We start from the raw sequence: 19,283 nt of genomic DNA on the forward strand, positions 1-19,283 counted from the left end.
CTCCACCATCAAATTCACGCAATGGTCTCTTGCTGAACCACCGCAATGGTTTCCCAAATGCTCTTGTATTCGCACAATCTGTTCTCCATACAAAGTGGCCTCTTCAAAATACAAATCCAATCATATCACTTCTCTGTCTAAAGGCCAGGGATCTGGGGTAAATCTTGCTGAGCCCTAGCCAATCATGGCAGACTCATTCCACTTGCCCTTGACTGGTTTCATTGAGGGCAGAAACCCAGTGACTCATTTCTGGTAAGCATCGCTTATGGGGAGCTTCTGGGAAAGGATTTCTTGTTCTTCGAAAAAGACCTTTGGGAGAAAAGGATGCTTTTTATTTTGCTAGACATTGTCACATCTGGATGTGTCTGGAATGGCAGCAGCCATCTTGCGACCAGCCTGAAAGCAGTGCCTAAAGCCCAGAGTGCCACCGCTGGAACCTGCCCTACATGTGAGGCAAATCCCCTGGCTATGCAAGCCGATTTGAGTTGGATTTTCTGGCATGTGCGGCTGTAAGGATTCTGATATGTGTCTGAAGCATCTGGTGCCAAATGGGCAGTTGGATACGTGCAGCTGAAGCTCAGTGGAGAGGTCCGAGCTGGAGAAATATGTGAGTCCTTGGTGAACCTGAGGGAAGGGACAGATTGCCAAGGAGGAGGGTAGAAGGTGAGATCAGAAAAAAGTTTAGGAGAGGATGAGACTGCCAAGAAGTTTAGGAGGGATTGGGTCAGAGAGGTGCCAAGGGAGACCACCTGCGGCCAGGAGAAAGGATTTCCTGTTTATCTTCCTCTTTATATTGATTGAGACTAATATTAAGGAAGGGCATTACAACATTCCTAAGTGTATTCAAGCTGGACAAAAGGAAGTGGCTCAGGAATGTTTTCGCTAGAGGAGGAAGTTGGATTTCAGAACCAACCCTTGGGATTAGGGGAGTTTGGCTGTCTGCCACTTTACAAGGAGGTCATTTTACCAGAATTTCAAAGGCAACCAAAAATTGAACAAACAACCTGATCAGAGAATATTTCTCCTCTTCTGAGTGTAAGATACTGAGTTAGGTGGAGATTGGAAGGGCATCCCAAGAGGAGGCACCATCGTAAGAAAAGGCTCGGAGGGTGTAAGCCAAGGGCATCCGTCACAGAATGAGGCTGGAGAAAAACGTGGGAAATGAGTTGGGAATATGGGAACGAGGTGAGCATAGGGTGTGCCTTGTAAATCAGGCTAAATTTAGATTTTATTCAGTCTGAAACGGCTCCCGTGGAAGGTTTTTGAGCAGTAAGGAGTTAGATGTGGTAAAGGTGTTCCAGATCACCTTTGTTAGGTTAAAAAAAAAAAAAAAAAAATCAGAGGACCAGGAGCTACGTTACCATGAGAGGTTCTCAAACTTCAGTCCGTACCAGAATTACCAGAGGAACTTGTGACAAATGTGAATTCCTGGTACTCACCACCCCCCGGATTGGGATTCCATAGGTTGGGTCCGATACGTACACTTTTAATAAAGCCCTCTGGCAGCGCTACTGCCAAGGGAGGAGTTGGGAGTTTAGCTCCCATCCTCTGCATCCCTTCGCTCCTCCATTCTTCGACACAGAAAATGGGCGTTTCTCAATGGGCGTTTTCTTCTGGCGTTTCTTACACCAGAAGTTCTTCCAGGGTCTATCAACCTGACAGCGGCCCTAGCCCCTCCCACGTCGGGCGGACCCGACGTGGCGGTCTCGGGCCCCGCAGCACCGCCAGGGACTGAGGACCGAGCAGGGGCGGGCACCAGGCGGTCAGGCGGCGACCGGGCTTCTCTCTCGGACTCCTGCCCCGAGCCCGGCCCCGCCCTGACTCGGGTTTGGAATACCCGCAGCCATAGCCTGCCTGAACTGCAGCGGCGGCCACGCACAAACCTGTGGGCGGGTCTCCATGGTGACTGGCGGACGCTGTGACCAATTATGTACCGGCGTTTGTTTCCGCCCCATCCCTCCCCCGGGGCCGATACTTCCGTGACTGACAGTTCCCTCTGGACGCTGTTACGTAAGGGGAGGGTCAAGTGCGGCCTCACCCGAACCGAGCAGATTTGATTGGCAGGACCTAGTGCTGCCGCCCCAACGCCCCCGGAAGAACGTCCTTGACGGACAGGTATAGGAGCCACTCGGCGCCGCGAGGCTGGGCGGAAGCGTCCGGGCCCAAGGGAGGGAGGGCAGGGGGCGGAGCCGGAGGCTGGGAGCCGGGCTGGGCGGGGCGCGGAGTAGGCAGGGGCTGGGCTGGCTCTGCGGCCAGAGATGCTGAGGGGCCGCGACGGCGCTCTGCAGCCGGGAGCACTGCATTAAAAACACCGAGGTGGGGTGCGCTGCTAGGCCGGTGGTAGGTACGCGAGGGCTGTGGAGTCCTCAAACGCGGACCGCCAGCGTCCTCGGGGCCGGCATTTGTATACCCTACCAGGGGCCCTCGACTCCGTAGAGACGGCGGCCGCACTGGGACACGGGGGCTGGACTGGGCACCTGTCCGCGTTCGCAGGCACCTGCTGCGCCGGCCGCCGCGGGGCCCGGGGCCTGGCGCTGGGGGCTGCCTGGGAGCGGGGCCGGGCTGGCCTGAGGAAGGGAGGTGGGCCGGACCGGTTCGCTCCGTCCGGGGCGCGCCCTCCTCGGCCCCCTCCCCACGCCCGGCTCTGTCCCCGCTCCCAGGTTGAGGGGGGCGTCCGAGGCTCGCAGCCCCCCACCAGAGGGTCTCGCGGGCCCGGGCCGGCCTCGAGCTATCTGCGAGGTCGGGATTTGGCCCCTGCCTTGCATCATCCCGAGACAGGTTTGTCCAGATTCCCTGCGTGCGCGGAGATGGGTTTCCGCCCCGGGCGCGGGTGCCCGTCCCGGCTGTCCCCAGAGAGCCGGGGCCGAGGCTGTTTTCATCTTTTCCCTGGGCCCTGCTCCGTCGCCTCTTAACATGGAATTTAAGGCTGTTCGGGGTGATGTGCCTATTTAGGGACTATGGTACATAGGAAGTAAGCACCGCCCGTCTCTAAGTTTTGGCTCAGGACAGGTGCGGATCATTCGTATAGGGACGAGCTACGACTTCTCAGCTGTATGATATAAAGAGAGACAATCATGTGTTGTTTGTACGACCAGACCAGCAGAAATTCTAAAGTTGTTTCGGAACGAGTAGGACGTGCCTTGTGTTTTCTTCCATCTATGTCACTCCTGTTGGAAAAATGCTGTACTGTGCCTGGGTAAAGTAGATCGCTATTAAAGAGTGTAGTTACTCCTGAAAAGCGTGCTACAATTTCTCTAGGTGATTATGTCGTTGCTGGAAACAAAGGCAGCAGTAGACAATACCTCCTTCTTAAAGACAGGAGGAACTGGGGCTAAGTTTTATTTGATTCTTAAGGGCAAAGTCATAGAATCTTTACGTGTTAGAATTGGAAGGGACCTTACAGGTGACTGATCCACCCCAGTAAATTTACATGGTGGTGAGCACTGTATCCCAGGGGGACAGGATTCCCTGTTAAATCAGGTCTGTCCTAGATGATGGTTGGGTGCTGCACATTACTCTGGATCTGAAAACCAGTGTTGTTCTTATTTGCACCAAACAGGAACATATACACCCACACAGTTTTGATGTCCCAGCCATTTTGGCTTGTATCATAGTTACCTTTAAAGGCAGATTTGCAGAGAGCTCTCAGCAATAAGTTGCTACTTACTGGATGTAAGTCATCAGGTAGGTGGAAGAACCAGAATCCTCATTACTTGGATTTAATTATTGGGTGGCATTGTATCTTGGAAAGCAAAGCAGAAGTAATGGGCACGGGTAGGGTATGGGACCCACCTGTGGATGTCATAGGCTCGGCAGAAAACAAATTTTTGCTGATTAGGGACATTTGGTACATGCTTCTCTAATGATTTGCTTCTTACAAATTTTGTTAAATGTTGCTTACATTTTTACCCTTTTCACCTTCAGCTTGTTGACTGGTGCAAGTAGGAATTTAGCAGAGCTCTGTTTTAAACATGACCAAGCCTGGGGGATCACCAGAGCAAACAAATTACTGTTCTTACAGCTCCGCTTGCTGCTTTTCCTTTGCCTCTTCCTTTGTATTTTTAGTAAATGACCCACTGACTTTGTGACTTTTGAGACATGCTTTCTTATCCACTTCATGAAGCTTTGGTGGAGGATTTGTGTTTGTGAAAGGTCTCGTTTGCATTCCTCTGTTACATTTGTACATATTGCTTGGCAATTCCTTAAATGCATAATCCTGCTGTTTCCACACTTGAAGCAGTTGGAAAAGGTCGTTTTTTGTTTCTTTTGTGGATGGTCCCGACAGGACCCAGTTCTTCCTCCCCCTCTGTCTCGTATGCTCTGCCTTCGGTTGCTAGTTTTATTGGAGAGAATCATTCTGTACTTAAGACACTCTCGAATCAGCTCCCTTGGATCTTTAATTCCCATAACCCTGAGAACTGTGATAGACATTTTGTGTCTGTGGGTACAGTGCATTCTGAACCTGGCTTTCCCAGTAGTTAAATGTCTAGATATTATGCTAGTAGCAGCTGTTGTAGTCCATATCTTTTGCACTTCTGGCACCAGAGCTGAACTGTGTCACTGAATATTCTGAATCCTGGCCAAGGACTTGGTACACAGATTCCTGTCGGCATTTAAAGATGGGAAAGAAATTGGAGGGAGGGGGTATAGAAGGAAACTATTTCTAAAGATTTTTCCCCCTAGTTTTTTATAACTACATGTTATATAACATTATACTGTATTTCTGCTTAGAGGTACAGATTTAGTTCTTCACTCTTTCAGAAGTCTTAACTGTTGGTGTTGGTCTGTTTTTCTGTTTTCCCATTTCATTTTAAGGTAAAGTGAATTCTGCGGACGGAAGAGTTTGATGACACAGACCACTGAATTTCTTTGTTTGGAGTACACGTTATGAACCCTTTCTGGAGCATGTCTACAAGCTCTGTACGCAAAGTAGGTATAGTTGATAAATTTACTGAGGAAACCCATTTGTGTCAGAACAGAGGCCAAAATAATTCATACCAAGGTTGCCTATAATCTTAGCAAATTTACCTTGTTTTTCTAGTTTAGGTTTTACTTTTGGGAAACAATTATTTGGTTGATTAAAGTCAGTTTCTGAGACCAAGATCACATCTCAAATAGAAATCATTCTAGTAATCAAAATTCTATTATTTTGACTTAGGTTACATTTACACATGATGAAATTTGTGACATTTTATTGTAGTAGTTTTTTGACAAACTGCAAGATTTCATGGTTAGAGAAGTGTTGGGCAAGACCAGTCCAATATGGTCAAGTCAGACTTGAGGGCACTGGTTTAAGTTTTCTAAATAAAATATTTTTTAAAATAAAATACATTTTAGGGAAGCTTAAAATACACAAACAAAAAGAAAATGCATGTCACCCATAATTCCACGTGTAAGAGAACACAACTATTAATCTTTTTTTCTGTACACGATACTGTGTACGTTTTTAATACAGCTAATTAAGCAGGCTTTGACTGTACTTGAGCCAAGGAAATACCTATGAGATGGTAGTTTAGTCTCTGATTCATTTAGACCTCTGTCTTTGACTAAGAATGACAGTTTATGCTGATGATAGTCCAAATGTGGAAACATGTCCATTAGGGACAAGATCAAAATCAGACCCATGCAAGTGAGAGAACAGCTTCATTCTTAGTTTCTAACTGAAGTGGTGACATCAGGTAGTGACTGATTTCAGTCCTCTACACTATTTATTTTGAGATGCTTAGCACCCGACTTTCTACAGCTAAATGCTAGGGGACCTTTCTAGTCTTGTCTAATTGTGTAGTAACCCCTTGCCCTCTTTCTGGGGCCACCAGGAGAAACCATTTCTTTCTCCGTTTCAAGTAAATCCTGTAAATATTGGCCTTATTGTCTTTATAGGATGCAGCTGATGAATGAATTTTCCTGTGATTTAGTCTTGCTTCAGCTTTGTTCTGCTCTCTGTAATAGCCTGCCTGCTCAACAGACTTTCAGGTCATCTTGATCATGGTGCTAGAATGTCCTTGTAAAAGAGTAATTCCAGCTTTTCAGTCAAAGACTAAAGGACATCACATGTAGTCTTGTGATTTAAGAATCATCCTAACAAATGTTCTCACCACTTCATCTTGAATAGCGATCTGATGGTGAAGAAAAGACATTAACAGGGGATGTGAAAACCAGTCCTCCACGCACTGCTCCAAAGAAACAGCTGCCTTCTATTCCCAAAAATGCTTTGCCCATAACTAAGCCTTCATCTCCTGCCCCGGCAACACAGTCAGCAAACGGCACGCATGCTTCTTACGGACCTTTCTACCTGGAATACTCCCTTCTTGCGGAATTGTAAGTTCTGAAACTATCTGGTTAACTTTTGAATGACCCTTGAAGGTGAAGAATGAAACTTATTCTGAAGGACTCAGTAAACAGCAGCCATTTAATCTTAAAGCTCAAACCCATCCCCCTCCAGTATTAGCCTTAATGTATATAGGATGGACTCTATTGCTAGTAATATAACCTTTCTTCACCAAGGCCTAAGTGGTGTTATATAAATATCCTCTTCTAAAAGTAATGATTCTTATTGAGAGCTTGGGTAAGTAAGATTTAAAGGCAGATGTGTGCTTTAATTTCCGTGTCTGTTTTGGAGAGCAAGAGGAGGGGGAAACAGATTTATTAAGCATCCAGGAACTTAATTTTGGTCTACCTTTATATGAGGTGAGGAATTCACCTCCTGAAGAGGCTGTTGTAGCGGGAGGGACAGTGGGAGGGTGGCGAGCTATCCTTTCTTGGGTCAGACCCAGCTGGAGGTTTGTGCTCCATTCTGGTGATCACCCTGTAAGAGGCATCTATCCTGACAGACTGAGGAGAGGGCCCCCAAAAGAGATGGTCGCAGGAGGAGATGGTCCCAGTAGGCGGAGGTCAGGAAGCCTGACCTTAGCAGTCAACAGTTGAAGGAACGGGAACCACTGACTTGGAGAAAACCTGGAAAGTACTTATTAAAGCTGTCTTCACCTGAAGGTCCGTCATTAGAAAGGAGATTTGACTTATTCTGTATGACCCCCAAGGGCAGAACTAGGCCATTATGGGGAAGTTTTAAAGATTTGGGCTCCATGTAAGTAAGAACTTGACTAGTCACAGAAGTCAAAAATTGGACTGAAGTTGCACATATCAGTAGAGTGGGAGGAGACGGGCACTTCTGCAGAGTCTAGTAGTGATGACACAGTGCTTGGCCCATCAGAGGGGCTCAAATAGTGATTGAGTGCAGATGGCATTTGATTTGATCATTTGTTATACGGGCAGAAAGTCTGGAGAATTAATTCTGAATTTCAGTCATGTAAAACTTCCTTTGTACATGAAGTTATTTTACAAGCATCCTCCAGCCGTCCCTCACTGTGCTAATGTTGTAATGGTCAGAGGGTCTGAGGCCCCAGTGTAAATGGCGAGTGTGATTTGGTAGCACGGGTCCCTTTAGCTTTATAATGGAAGCCTGTGTTTGAGGCGAGGCAGTGAGTTGGACAGGCTTCTATTGTGGCATTAAATCTGCTGTCTGTATTAGGACACAAAATTGCCTTTTTGGCAAACCTCACTGTAGTAGATACATCTGCCAACCATGCTGCTGTTGACATGCTGAATTATAGTGAGTTAAAAATGGAATAACTACTTTAAAATGATTGAAGAATAAGTGTGGTAGCAAATAGGTAATAAATAAAAAGTCAGTTGAGGTCCAATAAGCTGCTTCTCAGTAAAATTCAGGATTGGCAGGTTAGTGTGTTTTAAGACCCTCAGTCAACATTGTTCTTTTCAAGGTCTGGTCACAGTGTTACTTGTTTAGGCTCATAGCTCAGCTACAAAAGGAACAGAGCAGAATGGCTGTCAGGTGACCAGGTCCCAGAAGAGCCAGCGCAGCCTCTGTCTTCCCTTGTTTCAGCACCCACCGTTTCCCACGCCACGGCCCACAGAGTTCAAGTGTCTGAGTTTGGGGTAAATTCAGGAGCAGAGTACAGTGTGAGCGCCTCAGGCTGCCTGCCTTCTACCAAGAACACTGCCGCACCGACTGGTGTTCAAACTTAAAATGACCCCCAAATGAGGGTAATTCCGTGGAATTTTAATGTCTTAATTACCTAAAGTTGTATTTTAAAAAGGCTTTTAAATGTGTGTGGGTAAGATCTATTGTTCATGGTCACAAAAGCAATAATCGTACAGATACTCTGATATAAAATTTGATATCCAGAATTACCTACAGGTTGGTTTCCAAGATGGTGTTTTGGGGAAGCTGATTTCTGGGTGGAAAACTTGATTGTGTATCCCTGTTCGGCTTTAATTTCTTAATCTGGGGCCCTTATTTGGCTGTGTTTCTCTGTAAGCATGTGTTATGAAACCAGTAAACAGGCAGCAGTCAGGGCCAGGTGAGAGATTGTGCTGACTCTGTATGGTTAGAGCATCAGCTGCCCTTCGAGGGACTATTCCTTCTTTTAAAAAATGAACGTGGGTGGTTTGGTCTGTATGTCATTTCCATCCATGCAATCTCACTATTCTGCTGCTTCTGTTTTAGTACCTTGGTTGTGAAGCAGAAGTTACCTGGTGTCTATGTGCAGCCATCTTACCGATCTGCATTAAGTAAGAAGGATTCGCTCTTTTTATAGCATATTTGGTTCCTCTGACATAAACTTAGCCCTTAACTGTTTTTATTTTTTCCTACAGTGTGGTTTGGAGTAATATTCATACGGCATGGACTTTATCAAGATGGTGTATTTAAGTTTACAGTTTACATCCCCGATAACTACCCAGATGGTGACTGTCCAGTAAGTTGGGGATGTAGTCTGGCTTCTTTTCTTTCTTGGACCCTCCTCACCCTCCTCACTGCAGGAGGAGGGTTTAAGGGGCTTTAAAGATTTCTTGGTTCTTTTCCTGGCCTAATACTTTTATGATTTCAGTTTCCCGAAATGTTTTGTCTACTCAGTAGTCTTTCAGGGGGATTTTTTTGCTTTGTTGCATCTTTTGCCATGCTAGCCTCTGCCTTCAGCTTTACTTGTTTCTCTGCTCAGGGTGTGCAAGTGAGGCTGGAAGCTGTAGTACAGCTCTCACTACGTGAATTGCGATTGTTATGCTGTGGTAGAGAAGAGCTCTGCTCTTTCCCCTGCTTCACTGCAAAATTTAGTTTCACAGGAAAATGGTGAAAGTAGTTAGGTGTCCCTCTTGAGGCAGCTCTTTGACTTTAAGCAGCAAAACTGCCTTGTCCTGAAGCTTCTTTTACAACTTATCCGTGTGGGTTTAATATGCTCCATTGCTTCCATTAAAGGATGTGTCTCTCTTTCAATATAGCGTTTGGTGTTTGATATTCCCGTCTTTCACCCGCTAGTTGATCCCACCTCAGGTGAACTGGATGTGAAGAGAGCATTTGCAAAATGGAGGTTAGTAAATAAGAGTTTCGTGTGGTGACATAAGCCAGCAAGAGGAAGCCTCAGTAATCCTGCCATATTTCCCTTTAGGCGGAACCATAATCATATTTGGCAAGTATTGATGTATGCAAGGAGAGTTTTCTACAAGATTGATACAGCAAGCCCCCTAAACCCAGAGGCTGCAGTACTGTATGTTACTTTGCTTTGTTATGTAAGATAAATTTGAAAAGATAGCAAAGTAGATTATGTTGGTAACCTTTTGATTTAAACTTTTAACACAGGTACGAAAAAGATATTCAGCTTTTTAAAAGTAAAGTGGTTGACAGTGTTAAGGTGTGCACTGCTCATTTGTTTGACCAACCTAAAATAGAAGACCCCTATGCAATTAGGTAAGTGGTACATTATCAAGATAAACTGCACTTTGCAGTACTGTGCTCCTGTTTTCCAGGTGGCCTTAGAATGGGGATTTAAAAGGAAAGTGTATAATCTGTTGGCCTACAACCTTTCTAACTTGGTATCAACTTGATTTCTGCTTTCAACATGGACTGACACATTGTGCCAATAGCAAGCTATTTAATGACTTTGGTTTCCTAAGGATCCTTGTAATGTGCTCATTCAAATGTAAGGACTTTTCTTTCCAGTTGGAGCCCCTTTTAAACTCCCATACCCCAACCAACTTACAGATTTGGTGAAAGGAGGGAAACTAAACAGTGTGAGAGTGAATAGTGTGAATGGTGGGTTCCTTGAGCATTGTGTTAGTTTATGCTGAGGAAGTGTGTCTGCAGGAGTACTGAAAACTGCAGCGATGGAGCTCTTGGGCAGCACTGGGGTTGCTGTGCATAGTGCTAGTGCTCAAGAGCTTGGGCTCTGCAGTTAGACTGGGTGACTTTTGTACTTACTGGCTTTGGTGACCCAGAGAGATTACTTAATTTTACTGTGCCTCACTTTCTTCAAGTAATAGGACTTCAGGGGTGGTTGTGAGGCTTAAATGAGCTAACCCATGTAAAGTGCTAAGGGATAGTTATTGTGAGAAAATCATTTAGATAATTTCTAAAACTTACATATTGACAACTGATTAAAGATTGTTCCTTGTTAACTTTTGTTAGGGGAACTGGGTTAAAAATTTTAAAAAATGGATGTTAAACAAATTTAGTGAGCTATTTTTTAATATTTTTCTCTTTCTGAAGCTTTTCTCCATGGAATCCTTCTGTACATGATGAAGCCAGAGAGAAGATGCTAACTCAGAAAGTAAGTAGATTACCAGTTTGGAAATCGTTAGCTCACTGTTTCCTTTCTAAAATGTCTTCACTGGAGACTACTCAGTATGTACAAATAACTTTTGGGGAAACAAATTTGTACAGTGCTGAAATCCCCTCATCAGTCATTTTTTAATGTCTGTTTGTTTTTCATTGTGCCTAGAAGAAGCCTGAAGAACAGCACAATAAAAGTGTTCACGTTGCTGGCCTGTCATGGGTAAAACCTGGCTCAGTACAACCTTTCAGTAAAGAAGAGAAAACGGTAGCAACTTAAGAGCTGGTGAATCTGGTGCACCGTGCACTTTCCTGCTGGACTTGGGCTAGTAAAGCTGACCAATGGCAAAGGACTGCCTGCAGACTGAAACGGTGTGAACAGTGACTGATGTCAGTGTTGTCCGTGTATGCTTAGGTTCTAACAGCAAGTTCTGGAAACCTCTCTTTACGTAATGCGTTACTTCTGTCAGAAGTGTCTTTAGGGTGGTTATCTAGTTCAGTGCTCCAAATTCTTGGGGACCTGGAGGCATACGTACTTTTCTGAATATAATGCTAAAGGTAAGTTGCATTCATTTAAACTAATGAAGTAGGCAGAGTTCAGCACTATCTATCTATCTAATGATTTTTAAATCAGTGGTTTCAGGTATACATATGTTAGGATATGGAGAGGAGATGCATAGAGAGAGCAGTTTCCATAGCTTATTAGCACTTTTAAGTGGAAGAGCATTTGAACCTCAGTCTTCAGCCTACTGTGTTACTGATATACAAACTGCTGTCAGTCACTGAGGTACATATTAGGTGAGTGAGAGGAAACCAGAACACTTGTTCATAGTTTTTTTTTTTTTTAAGCAAATTACTTATTGTATTTTTATGGCAGGAGGGAGAAAAAGTGTTAAAACGGTTTCTAATGAAGTCAGATATTTAAATGATGAATGACTAATGTGTTTCGTAGAGACAATAAACCAATAAATGATTGTTCTTTGTCATTTATGCAGGACATTAAATACCCTTTTCTCAATATAACTAAACAAAGATTAATTTATAAGTGCTTTATTGAAAAATATTTTCATATAAAATTACAGTAGCAGTAAGTAATCTTGAGAGGTTTTATAAATATTTTTGCAGAACACTATTCTAATTGAACAGTGTAAGTAAGTTCCATATTTCTTTCAGAGCAATATGAAGTTACCTAGTAACTTTGTTTATACTGATTCAATTTACAATTGAATTTTCTCCCTAATAAGATTATTCATTCAACTTTAAAACTGCTGGAACAATAGTGATTAATAAAGGTATATATAGATAATTCAGTAGCTGTTAAATTAACATTTTCTAATTTGTATAAATGGTACTATGTACTAATAAAAACCTAATTCTCCAATCTATTTTTTAAACTTCCAGAAACACACCCAAAGATATTTAAAATATATCCCCTTAATAAAGACACACGTCTTTTGGATAACTGCCTCCTAAAGGAAGAGGTCATAATTTTTCATAATAATCCTCTTAATTCAACTTGATTTAAAATCTTTACTTAGCCAGCTGATCCCTATCAACAAAAAAAATGGAGAATTTAAAACACATGCCCAAAAGGTAGCTACTGGGGCTTTAACAATTTTAAAAAAGTACAAAAGCATCAAAGAAGATACTGAATTAAGTTCAGCCTAGAAGTTTTGTACTTAATAAAGTTCACATTGTAGAAAGTGCCATTGCAAATATACAGCAAAATCTGGGTTACAAAATCATGCTTTTTACAGCCCTAAAGTGCCACTTCTTATACAGGTTCACTCACACATTGCACATCAATCAAGCACTAGTCACACTGCACCACACCTAACGGGGAGAGGGAAGAATTACACAAAGGGAATGGGAGACTTGGACTAATAACCTAGGACCTTCAAATCTGGGCGCTCTACCTTGTTACCTTTTAGGAATGCAAAAAATCTCACACTCCTACCAAGTGTTTTAGGACAAAATACCTATTTTTGCTTTTCATGAGGGCCAGGTAGGAATGAATTGAAATACAGTTCCTCTGCTGGAACACGTTAACGGAGACCTCTTATACACACATTTGAGTACACTTTGTTCTCTGCAATTCTTGCAGTAGCTTTGCCAAAGAGTTAAAAAAAAATCCAAGTTTGGATTCTAAGCAGCCTTGATGGCAAGCACTGAAAGGTAGGGAAAAAGGCAGTTGGGATAAGTAAAAATATCCTAAGGATACTGGAAGGATTAAGGAAAAGAGCCCCATAATCTAGGATGCATTACATGATGCTGCTAAACAGAGTTTGTGAAAAGACAGTTTCAATACAACAGACTAACCTCAGTGGGAACCTCGGTCATTAGCTACATCTTGGAGACGGCGTAATAAGGCAGAATGATTTTCTGGGCAAATTCTTTTTGCAGGTGATTCACTTCCATCTTCCAGAAGAATCCCTCTCTTTTTGGTGGGCGTTTCTCCTGTCCGTATCATACTGTTAATTTCTCTCAGTCTCTGGGGGGTTGGGGGCGGGGGGTTAAAAATAAATATAAAAACTTTAAAATTCTAACACACATAGTTCAGTGTTAAGTCAAAGAACCTCAAATAAGTTAAGCAGTTTATCATGAAGAGTTTGAACATCTTTATAAAGGAACGTACTACCAAATTTTATATCCTTCCCATTTCACTTCTCAGCTGGCTGACATTGATGACTATCTGGGATAGAGGCAGAGTATTTCTATTTTTAACAAGCTCCAGAGGTGATTTTGATGTAAGCTTTTCCACAATGTAAGAGTTCACAAATTTATGATTTTTTTTTTTTACAAAAGTTATAGAACATCACATTGTTATGCCACATTTAATCAGTTTCATACATTTCCATTTTCCTTTTTTAAAAAATAGCATGACTTTACACAGTATTAGGCCCTTTTTCCCCCAGTCTAGTGTTACTCATTTTTTAACAGCCATGGAATTTCACGAGAAGCCTTAATTCCCTAAGGCATCCATTGTAGGGAATTTATTAGTATGACCTAGAATTCTAGAATGTATTGATATTAGTTATACGTCATCCTTGGGAGAACTGAGAAAATCCAGGCAAATTATTTTCTGCATTCTCTGGTTCACATGAAGAACTCGGATTCAGAAAAACTTCGCCAGAGGGCTAGAGAGACTGGATTTATTTATAGGTGCCTTCAGCACTAAGTTTCTCCAAAGCCCCAAAAGTTAGCTATTGCACAATTTTCTGGTAGTTAAAAAAATTTTTTTTCACGTGCTGCTAATGTCAGTCCATGTTTCCTAGTGGAAAGCATACTGAGCAGATTTCATATGCATTTATTATAGGAAATTTCAAACATATACGGGAAAGTAGAAGTGTATAGTGAACCCTCACATGACCATCACCCTACTTCAACAATTTTGGCCAGTCTTGTTTGATCTATACCCCTCATTCCTTTCTCACCCCCCAGATTGTTTAAAACTGAATCCTAGCTATTTATTTTACTTTTATTTTGAAATAATAGGCTTTTCTGAGGTTTTAAATAAAACCACCAGTTTTTCATTATCAGTATATGCACCTTCTCAAATTTTAACTGTCTTAAGAAAGCTTTCCTCTGACTGACTCTTCTACTCTTTGCCTCCCTAAGTCTGTTCTGCACTTCCTATCTCTAGTCTCCCATTTACTTGAATATTCCTTAAATTGTTAATTGTATACACTAATTGTATAAATGTTATTTGTATATAATGTGTATACATCATTATGTATATATTGTGCAGTGTATAATTGTGTACCTTACTATACGTAACACATTAATATACATTAATGTAGAACATACATTTATATATTGTACATTAACATGTATAAATTTATATACAGTACAGTGTTTTTATACACCATAATTTATACAATATGTACATGATAGTTTAAAAATTAATAAATTCTTATTCCCCCCCAAAATTCATACAGAATACACCTTCTTGTCCTCACCCCATCCCTAGGGACACCTACTGTTATCATTCATTCACTGAAAAAATCAGGCTACTGTGTAGCTTTCTGCTCTTTTTCTAGGAATGCACTCATTAGAAATGTAATAATGTACATTAAGTGGGGTTTGAAAAAAATTAAAATGGTATATTTTATGTACTGTTCAGTTAGCATTATGTCTTAGGTCTTCTCATATCAGTATATATAGATCACACCTCTTTAACTGCTATAGAGTATTCTGTGGTAATCTGTATCTTAGTTTAATCCCTTATTGATGTGTTGTTTCCTCCCAACTGTTCAGTACTATAAGCACTGTTACCATAATTTATTATCTAACAAGTTGTACCAATTCACTGAAATTGCCCCAGAAAGTGTCACTAATGATCAGTCAACTTACCTGATCTTGTGTGGTATTTGCTAATTCTTTTCTCATGGTAGTGTAAATGTTAGGATATCATAGGTTAATTCTAGACCCAAGATACTTCTTGCTTTGCAATATTCTTCCTTGATCTCAGCTATCACCTATTAAGTTGTGATGACAAATCTTTCTCCAACCAACAGTCTAATACTGCTATCATTTATTGGAGAAATTCCCAATTCTGTGCTAGAATTTTTTTTTTTGAAATATCCCCAGGTGGTGATAATATACAGGGAGGATTGAAAGCCACTGATCTGGACACTTAACTTTTTTGCACAAAATGTCTTTTTTTTTTTTTTTTTTAAGTTTACACACAGTAAAATTCACCTGTTTGCTTAGTGTATCAGTAGTTTGTTCCTTTTTATTGCAAAGTAGTAGTCCATTATTTGAGTGTACCACAGGTTTGTTTATCCCTTAACCAGTTGAAGAACATTTGGGTTTTCCACTTTTTGGCAATTAGGAATAAAGTCATTATAAACACTCATGTACATGTTTTTGTAGGAACCTAAGTTTCATTCCACTTGGGTAAATACCTGGAAGTGAGATTGCTAGTTATATGGTGAAGATATGTTTACCTTTAAAAGAAACTACCAAACTGTTTTCCAGGTATAATGGCTATGTTATACCATTTTGCATTCTTACTAACAATATATAAAAGTTCTAACTGCTCCACATCATTGCCACTGATTTGTTATTCTCATTTTTTTTAGATTTTAGCCATTCTAGTAGGCACATAATGGGTGAAGTGTATTCAAATCTTTTGCCCACTTTTGAATTTGGTTGTTTTCCTATTGAATTCTGATAATCCTTTATATATTGTAGATACAAGTCCTTTATCAGATATGAGATACATACAGTTTTCTCCCAGTGTGACTTGTTTTTTCTTTTAAAGAGCAGAACTTCTTAATTTTGATGAAATCCAACTTATCAATCTTTTATGGATTGTACTTTACGATGTTGCATCTCATGTTCACAAGTATTTTCTCCTGTGGTTTCTCCTAGAAGTTCAGTTTTAGGTTTTACCTTTAGGTCTATGGACCATTCTGAGTTAATTTTTTTGTATGGTACAGAGTATAGGCACAAGTTTACTATTATTTTTTTTGTTTATGGATATCCAATTGTTTCAGCATCATCTGTTGAAAAGGCTGTCCTTTCTCCACTAAATTGCTTTTGCACCTTTGTTGAAAATCAGTTGGCCATATATGTGTGTTCCATTTCTGGATTCTATTCTGTTCTATTAATCTGTATGTCTGTACTTGCACCAGTACCACATTGTCTTAATTACTGTAGCTTTATAGTAAGTCTTGAAATCAGAGTGTGAGTTTTCCAACTTTTTCAAAATTGTTTTAATCTAGTTTCCTTTGCATCTTCATATAAATGTTGGAACCAGTTTGTTAATTTATACAAACAGTTCTCCTGGGATTTTGACAGGAATTGGGGTGAGTTTATATATTAAGTGGGAGAAAACTGACATCTTGATATAGTTTTCCAATTCTTGAACATATTTCTGTCCATTTCTCAGTCTTTAATTTCCCTCACCAAGGTTCTACAGTTTTCAGGCTATGAATCTTGAACATCTTTTGTCAGACTTATCTCTAAGTATTTAATTTTTTAAAGCTATTTACATTGTTTTAAAAAATTTTTACTTACGATTACTTGTTGCTAGTATATAGAAATACACTTGGTTTTTGTATATTAATCATGTAACCTTGCTAATCTTATTAGTTCCAGCAACTTTTTGTACATTTAGTCATTTTTCTGTGTAGAAAATTATGTAAATAGACAGTTTTATTTCATCCTTCTCCGTTACCATGCCATCTTTAAGTTGCTTTATTGTATATGCTAGGACCTACAGTTTTAATGTTGAATAGGAGTGGTGAAAGCAGATATCCTTGTCTTATTCTTTGTTTTTTAATAGAGTTATTTATTTATTTTTGGCTGCGTTGGGTCTTTGTTGCTGCACGCGGGCTTTCTCTAGTTGTGGTGAGAGGGGGCTACTCTTTGTTGCGGTGCACGGGCTTCTTATTGCGGTGGCTTCTCTTGTTGCAGAGCACGGGCTCTTAGGCGTGCGGGCTTCAGCAGTTGTGGTTCGCGGGCTCTAAACCGCAGGCTCAGTAGTTGTGGCGCACGGGCTTAGTTGCTCCGCGGTATGTGGGATCTTCCCGGACCAGGGCTCAAACCTGTATCCCCTGCATTGGCAGGTGGATTCTTAACCACTGTGCCACCAGGGAAGCCCCCCTTGCCTTATTCTTGATTTTCGAGGCAGGGCGTTCAATCTTTCAGCATTAAGTATGAGGTTAGCTGTAGAGTTTTTTTTGTATACATTCTTTATCAGGTTGAGGAAGTTCCCTCTGAGTTTTTATCATGAATGAATGTTGGATTTTGTCAAATGTTTTTTCTTCAACTACTGAGATGATATATCTTTACTTTTAGAGGGTTTGTATAGAATTGGCTTTATTTCTTCCTTAAATATTTGGTAGAATTTACCAGTGAAGCCATCTGGGCCTATAGTTTTTAAACTATAGATTCAGTTTGTTTAATAGATATAATTCTACTGAGACTACTTCTTCTTGAGTGTATTTTGGAAATTTTGACTTTCAAGGAATTTGTCCATTTCATCTGCATTATCGCATTTCTTGGCAGAAAGTTTTTTATCCTTCATTATACTTTTAATGTCTGTAGGACCGGTACTGAATCTCTCATTTCTGGTATTGGTAATGTGTCATTTCTTTTTCTTTCCCAATTAATCTGCACAGAGATGTATCAATTTTTAAAATCTACACAAAACTCCTAGCTTTTAATGACCTTAATTTTCTTTATTTTTCAGCTATTTCATTGATTCCTGCTTTTTCTAGTTGCCTAAGGGTGAAATCTTAGGTCACTAATTTGAGACCTTCCTTTCTAATATTTAGTGCTATAAATTTCCCTCTTAGCACTGCTTTCATGGCATCTCACAAATTTTGATATGTTGTTTTCATTTTCATTTGGTTCGAAATATTTTCCAATTTCTCTTTTATTTCTTCTTTAACTCTTAGAGATTATGCAGTTTAGGTTCCAAAAATTTGGGGGTCTTCCTGATATCTTTCTGTTATTGATTTCTGATTTAATTATCTTGTGGTCAGAGAAAATACATTATTTAAATCCTTTAAAATTTACTGAGACTTGTTTTATGGTCCACAGTGGGTCTATCTTGGTAAATGTCACATGTGAACTTGATGCTGTTGGAGTATTCTATTAATGTCAGTTAGTCAGTTTGGTTGATAATGTTTACGTCTTTAATATCCTTACTGATTTTTCTTTGTCTACTTGTTCTAGCAATTACCTTGAAATCTCTTGACTGTAAATGATTTTTTTCTATTTAAGACTGTATGTCCTCTCTATAATTAGGAAATGACCTTCTCTATCGTTGATAACATTCTCTGCTCTGAAATCTGCTTTCAGATACCAATATTAATGATATTAATGTAGTCACTCCAGCTTTCTTTTGATTAGTGTTAGCAGAGTTTAACTTTGTCCATCCTTTTTCTCTTTAAAAACAGCTGTATTGTGATATAATTTACATACCATATAATTCAACCATTTGAAGTATACAAATCCATAGCTTTTAGTGTGTTCCCAGAGCTGTGCAACCATCACCACATTGAATTTTAGGACTCTTTCATCATCCCAGAAAGAAACTTGATCCATTAGCTGAAACCCTCCATTCCCTTCAGGGGATCACTAGTCTACTTTCTGCTTCTGTAAATTTGCCCATTCTGGACATTTCATAGAAACCGAAGTACAATATTTGTCCTTTTGTGACTGGCTTCTTTCACTTAACAATGTTTTCAAGGTCCATCCTAGTTGTAGCATGTATCAGAACTTCCTTTTTATTGGAGTAATATTCCCTTGTATGGATATAGATTTATCTGTTCATCAGTTAATGGGGCATTTGGGTTATCATCCTTTTCCTTTAAACTATTTCTGTCTATATTTAAAGTGGGTTACTTATAAGCAGTAAAACAGTTAGGTCTTCCTTTTTTGTCCAGTCTTACAATTTCTGCATTTTAATTGGCATATTTAGACCATTTATATTTATTTATTTATTTTTTTTTTTTTTCAGAGGAGACAAATAAAGAATATTTATAAAAAGTTCACAGAACAGAAAATATTAATACCAAACTCACTGAACAATGTTCAACCTCCCTCAAAGTGAAATGCATGGCGTACTGAAATAACACTTTTCGTTCATCAGACTGGCAAACGTACTCAAAAGTTTGCTAATGCATACTGGTGATTGTATAGGGTA

General features: G+C 40.5%; 2 protein-coding genes across 6 annotated transcripts in view; one reads left to right on the top strand and one right to left on the bottom strand.

Moving 5' to 3' along the window:
- Positions 1–2,206: 2,206 nt before the first annotated feature.
- AKTIP (AKT interacting protein) lies at positions 2,207–11,595 on the top strand. Of its 5 annotated transcripts, none has more exons than XM_007167601.2 (10): positions 2,207–2,340; positions 4,816–4,929; positions 6,113–6,318; positions 8,525–8,589; positions 8,674–8,774; positions 9,295–9,383; positions 9,462–9,560; positions 9,653–9,760; positions 10,559–10,619; positions 10,791–11,595. In XM_007167601.2, the coding sequence occupies exons 2-10, from the start codon at positions 4,888–4,890 to the stop codon at positions 10,899–10,901; spliced, it is 882 nt and encodes a 293-aa protein (XP_007167663.2). In that variant the 5' UTR covers positions 2,207–2,340; positions 4,816–4,887; the 3' UTR covers positions 10,902–11,595. The 5 variants fall into 5 exon arrangements, with proteins under 5 accessions (XP_007167663.2, XP_057390094.1, XP_028018685.2 ...); XM_057534111.1 differs by having other exon boundaries at positions 2,207–2,316; XM_028162884.2 differs by having other exon boundaries at positions 2,211–2,344.
- A 60-nt stretch (positions 11,596–11,655) lies between these two features.
- Positions 11,656–19,283, bottom strand: part of RBL2 (RB transcriptional corepressor like 2) — a 51,089-nt gene continuing 43,461 nt past the window's right edge. Inside the window, exon 22 of the mRNA XM_007167600.2 lies at positions 11,656–13,112. Coding sequence (XP_007167662.2) covers positions 12,942–13,112 — 171 coding nt within the window. The 3' untranslated portion in view covers positions 11,656–12,941. The remainder of the gene's footprint in view (positions 13,113–19,283) is intronic.

Source organism: Balaenoptera acutorostrata, chromosome 19 (assembly GCF_949987535.1).
Source record: "Balaenoptera acutorostrata chromosome 19, mBalAcu1.1, whole genome shotgun sequence".
Lineage (NCBI taxonomy): Eukaryota > Metazoa > Chordata > Mammalia > Artiodactyla > Balaenopteridae > Balaenoptera > Balaenoptera acutorostrata.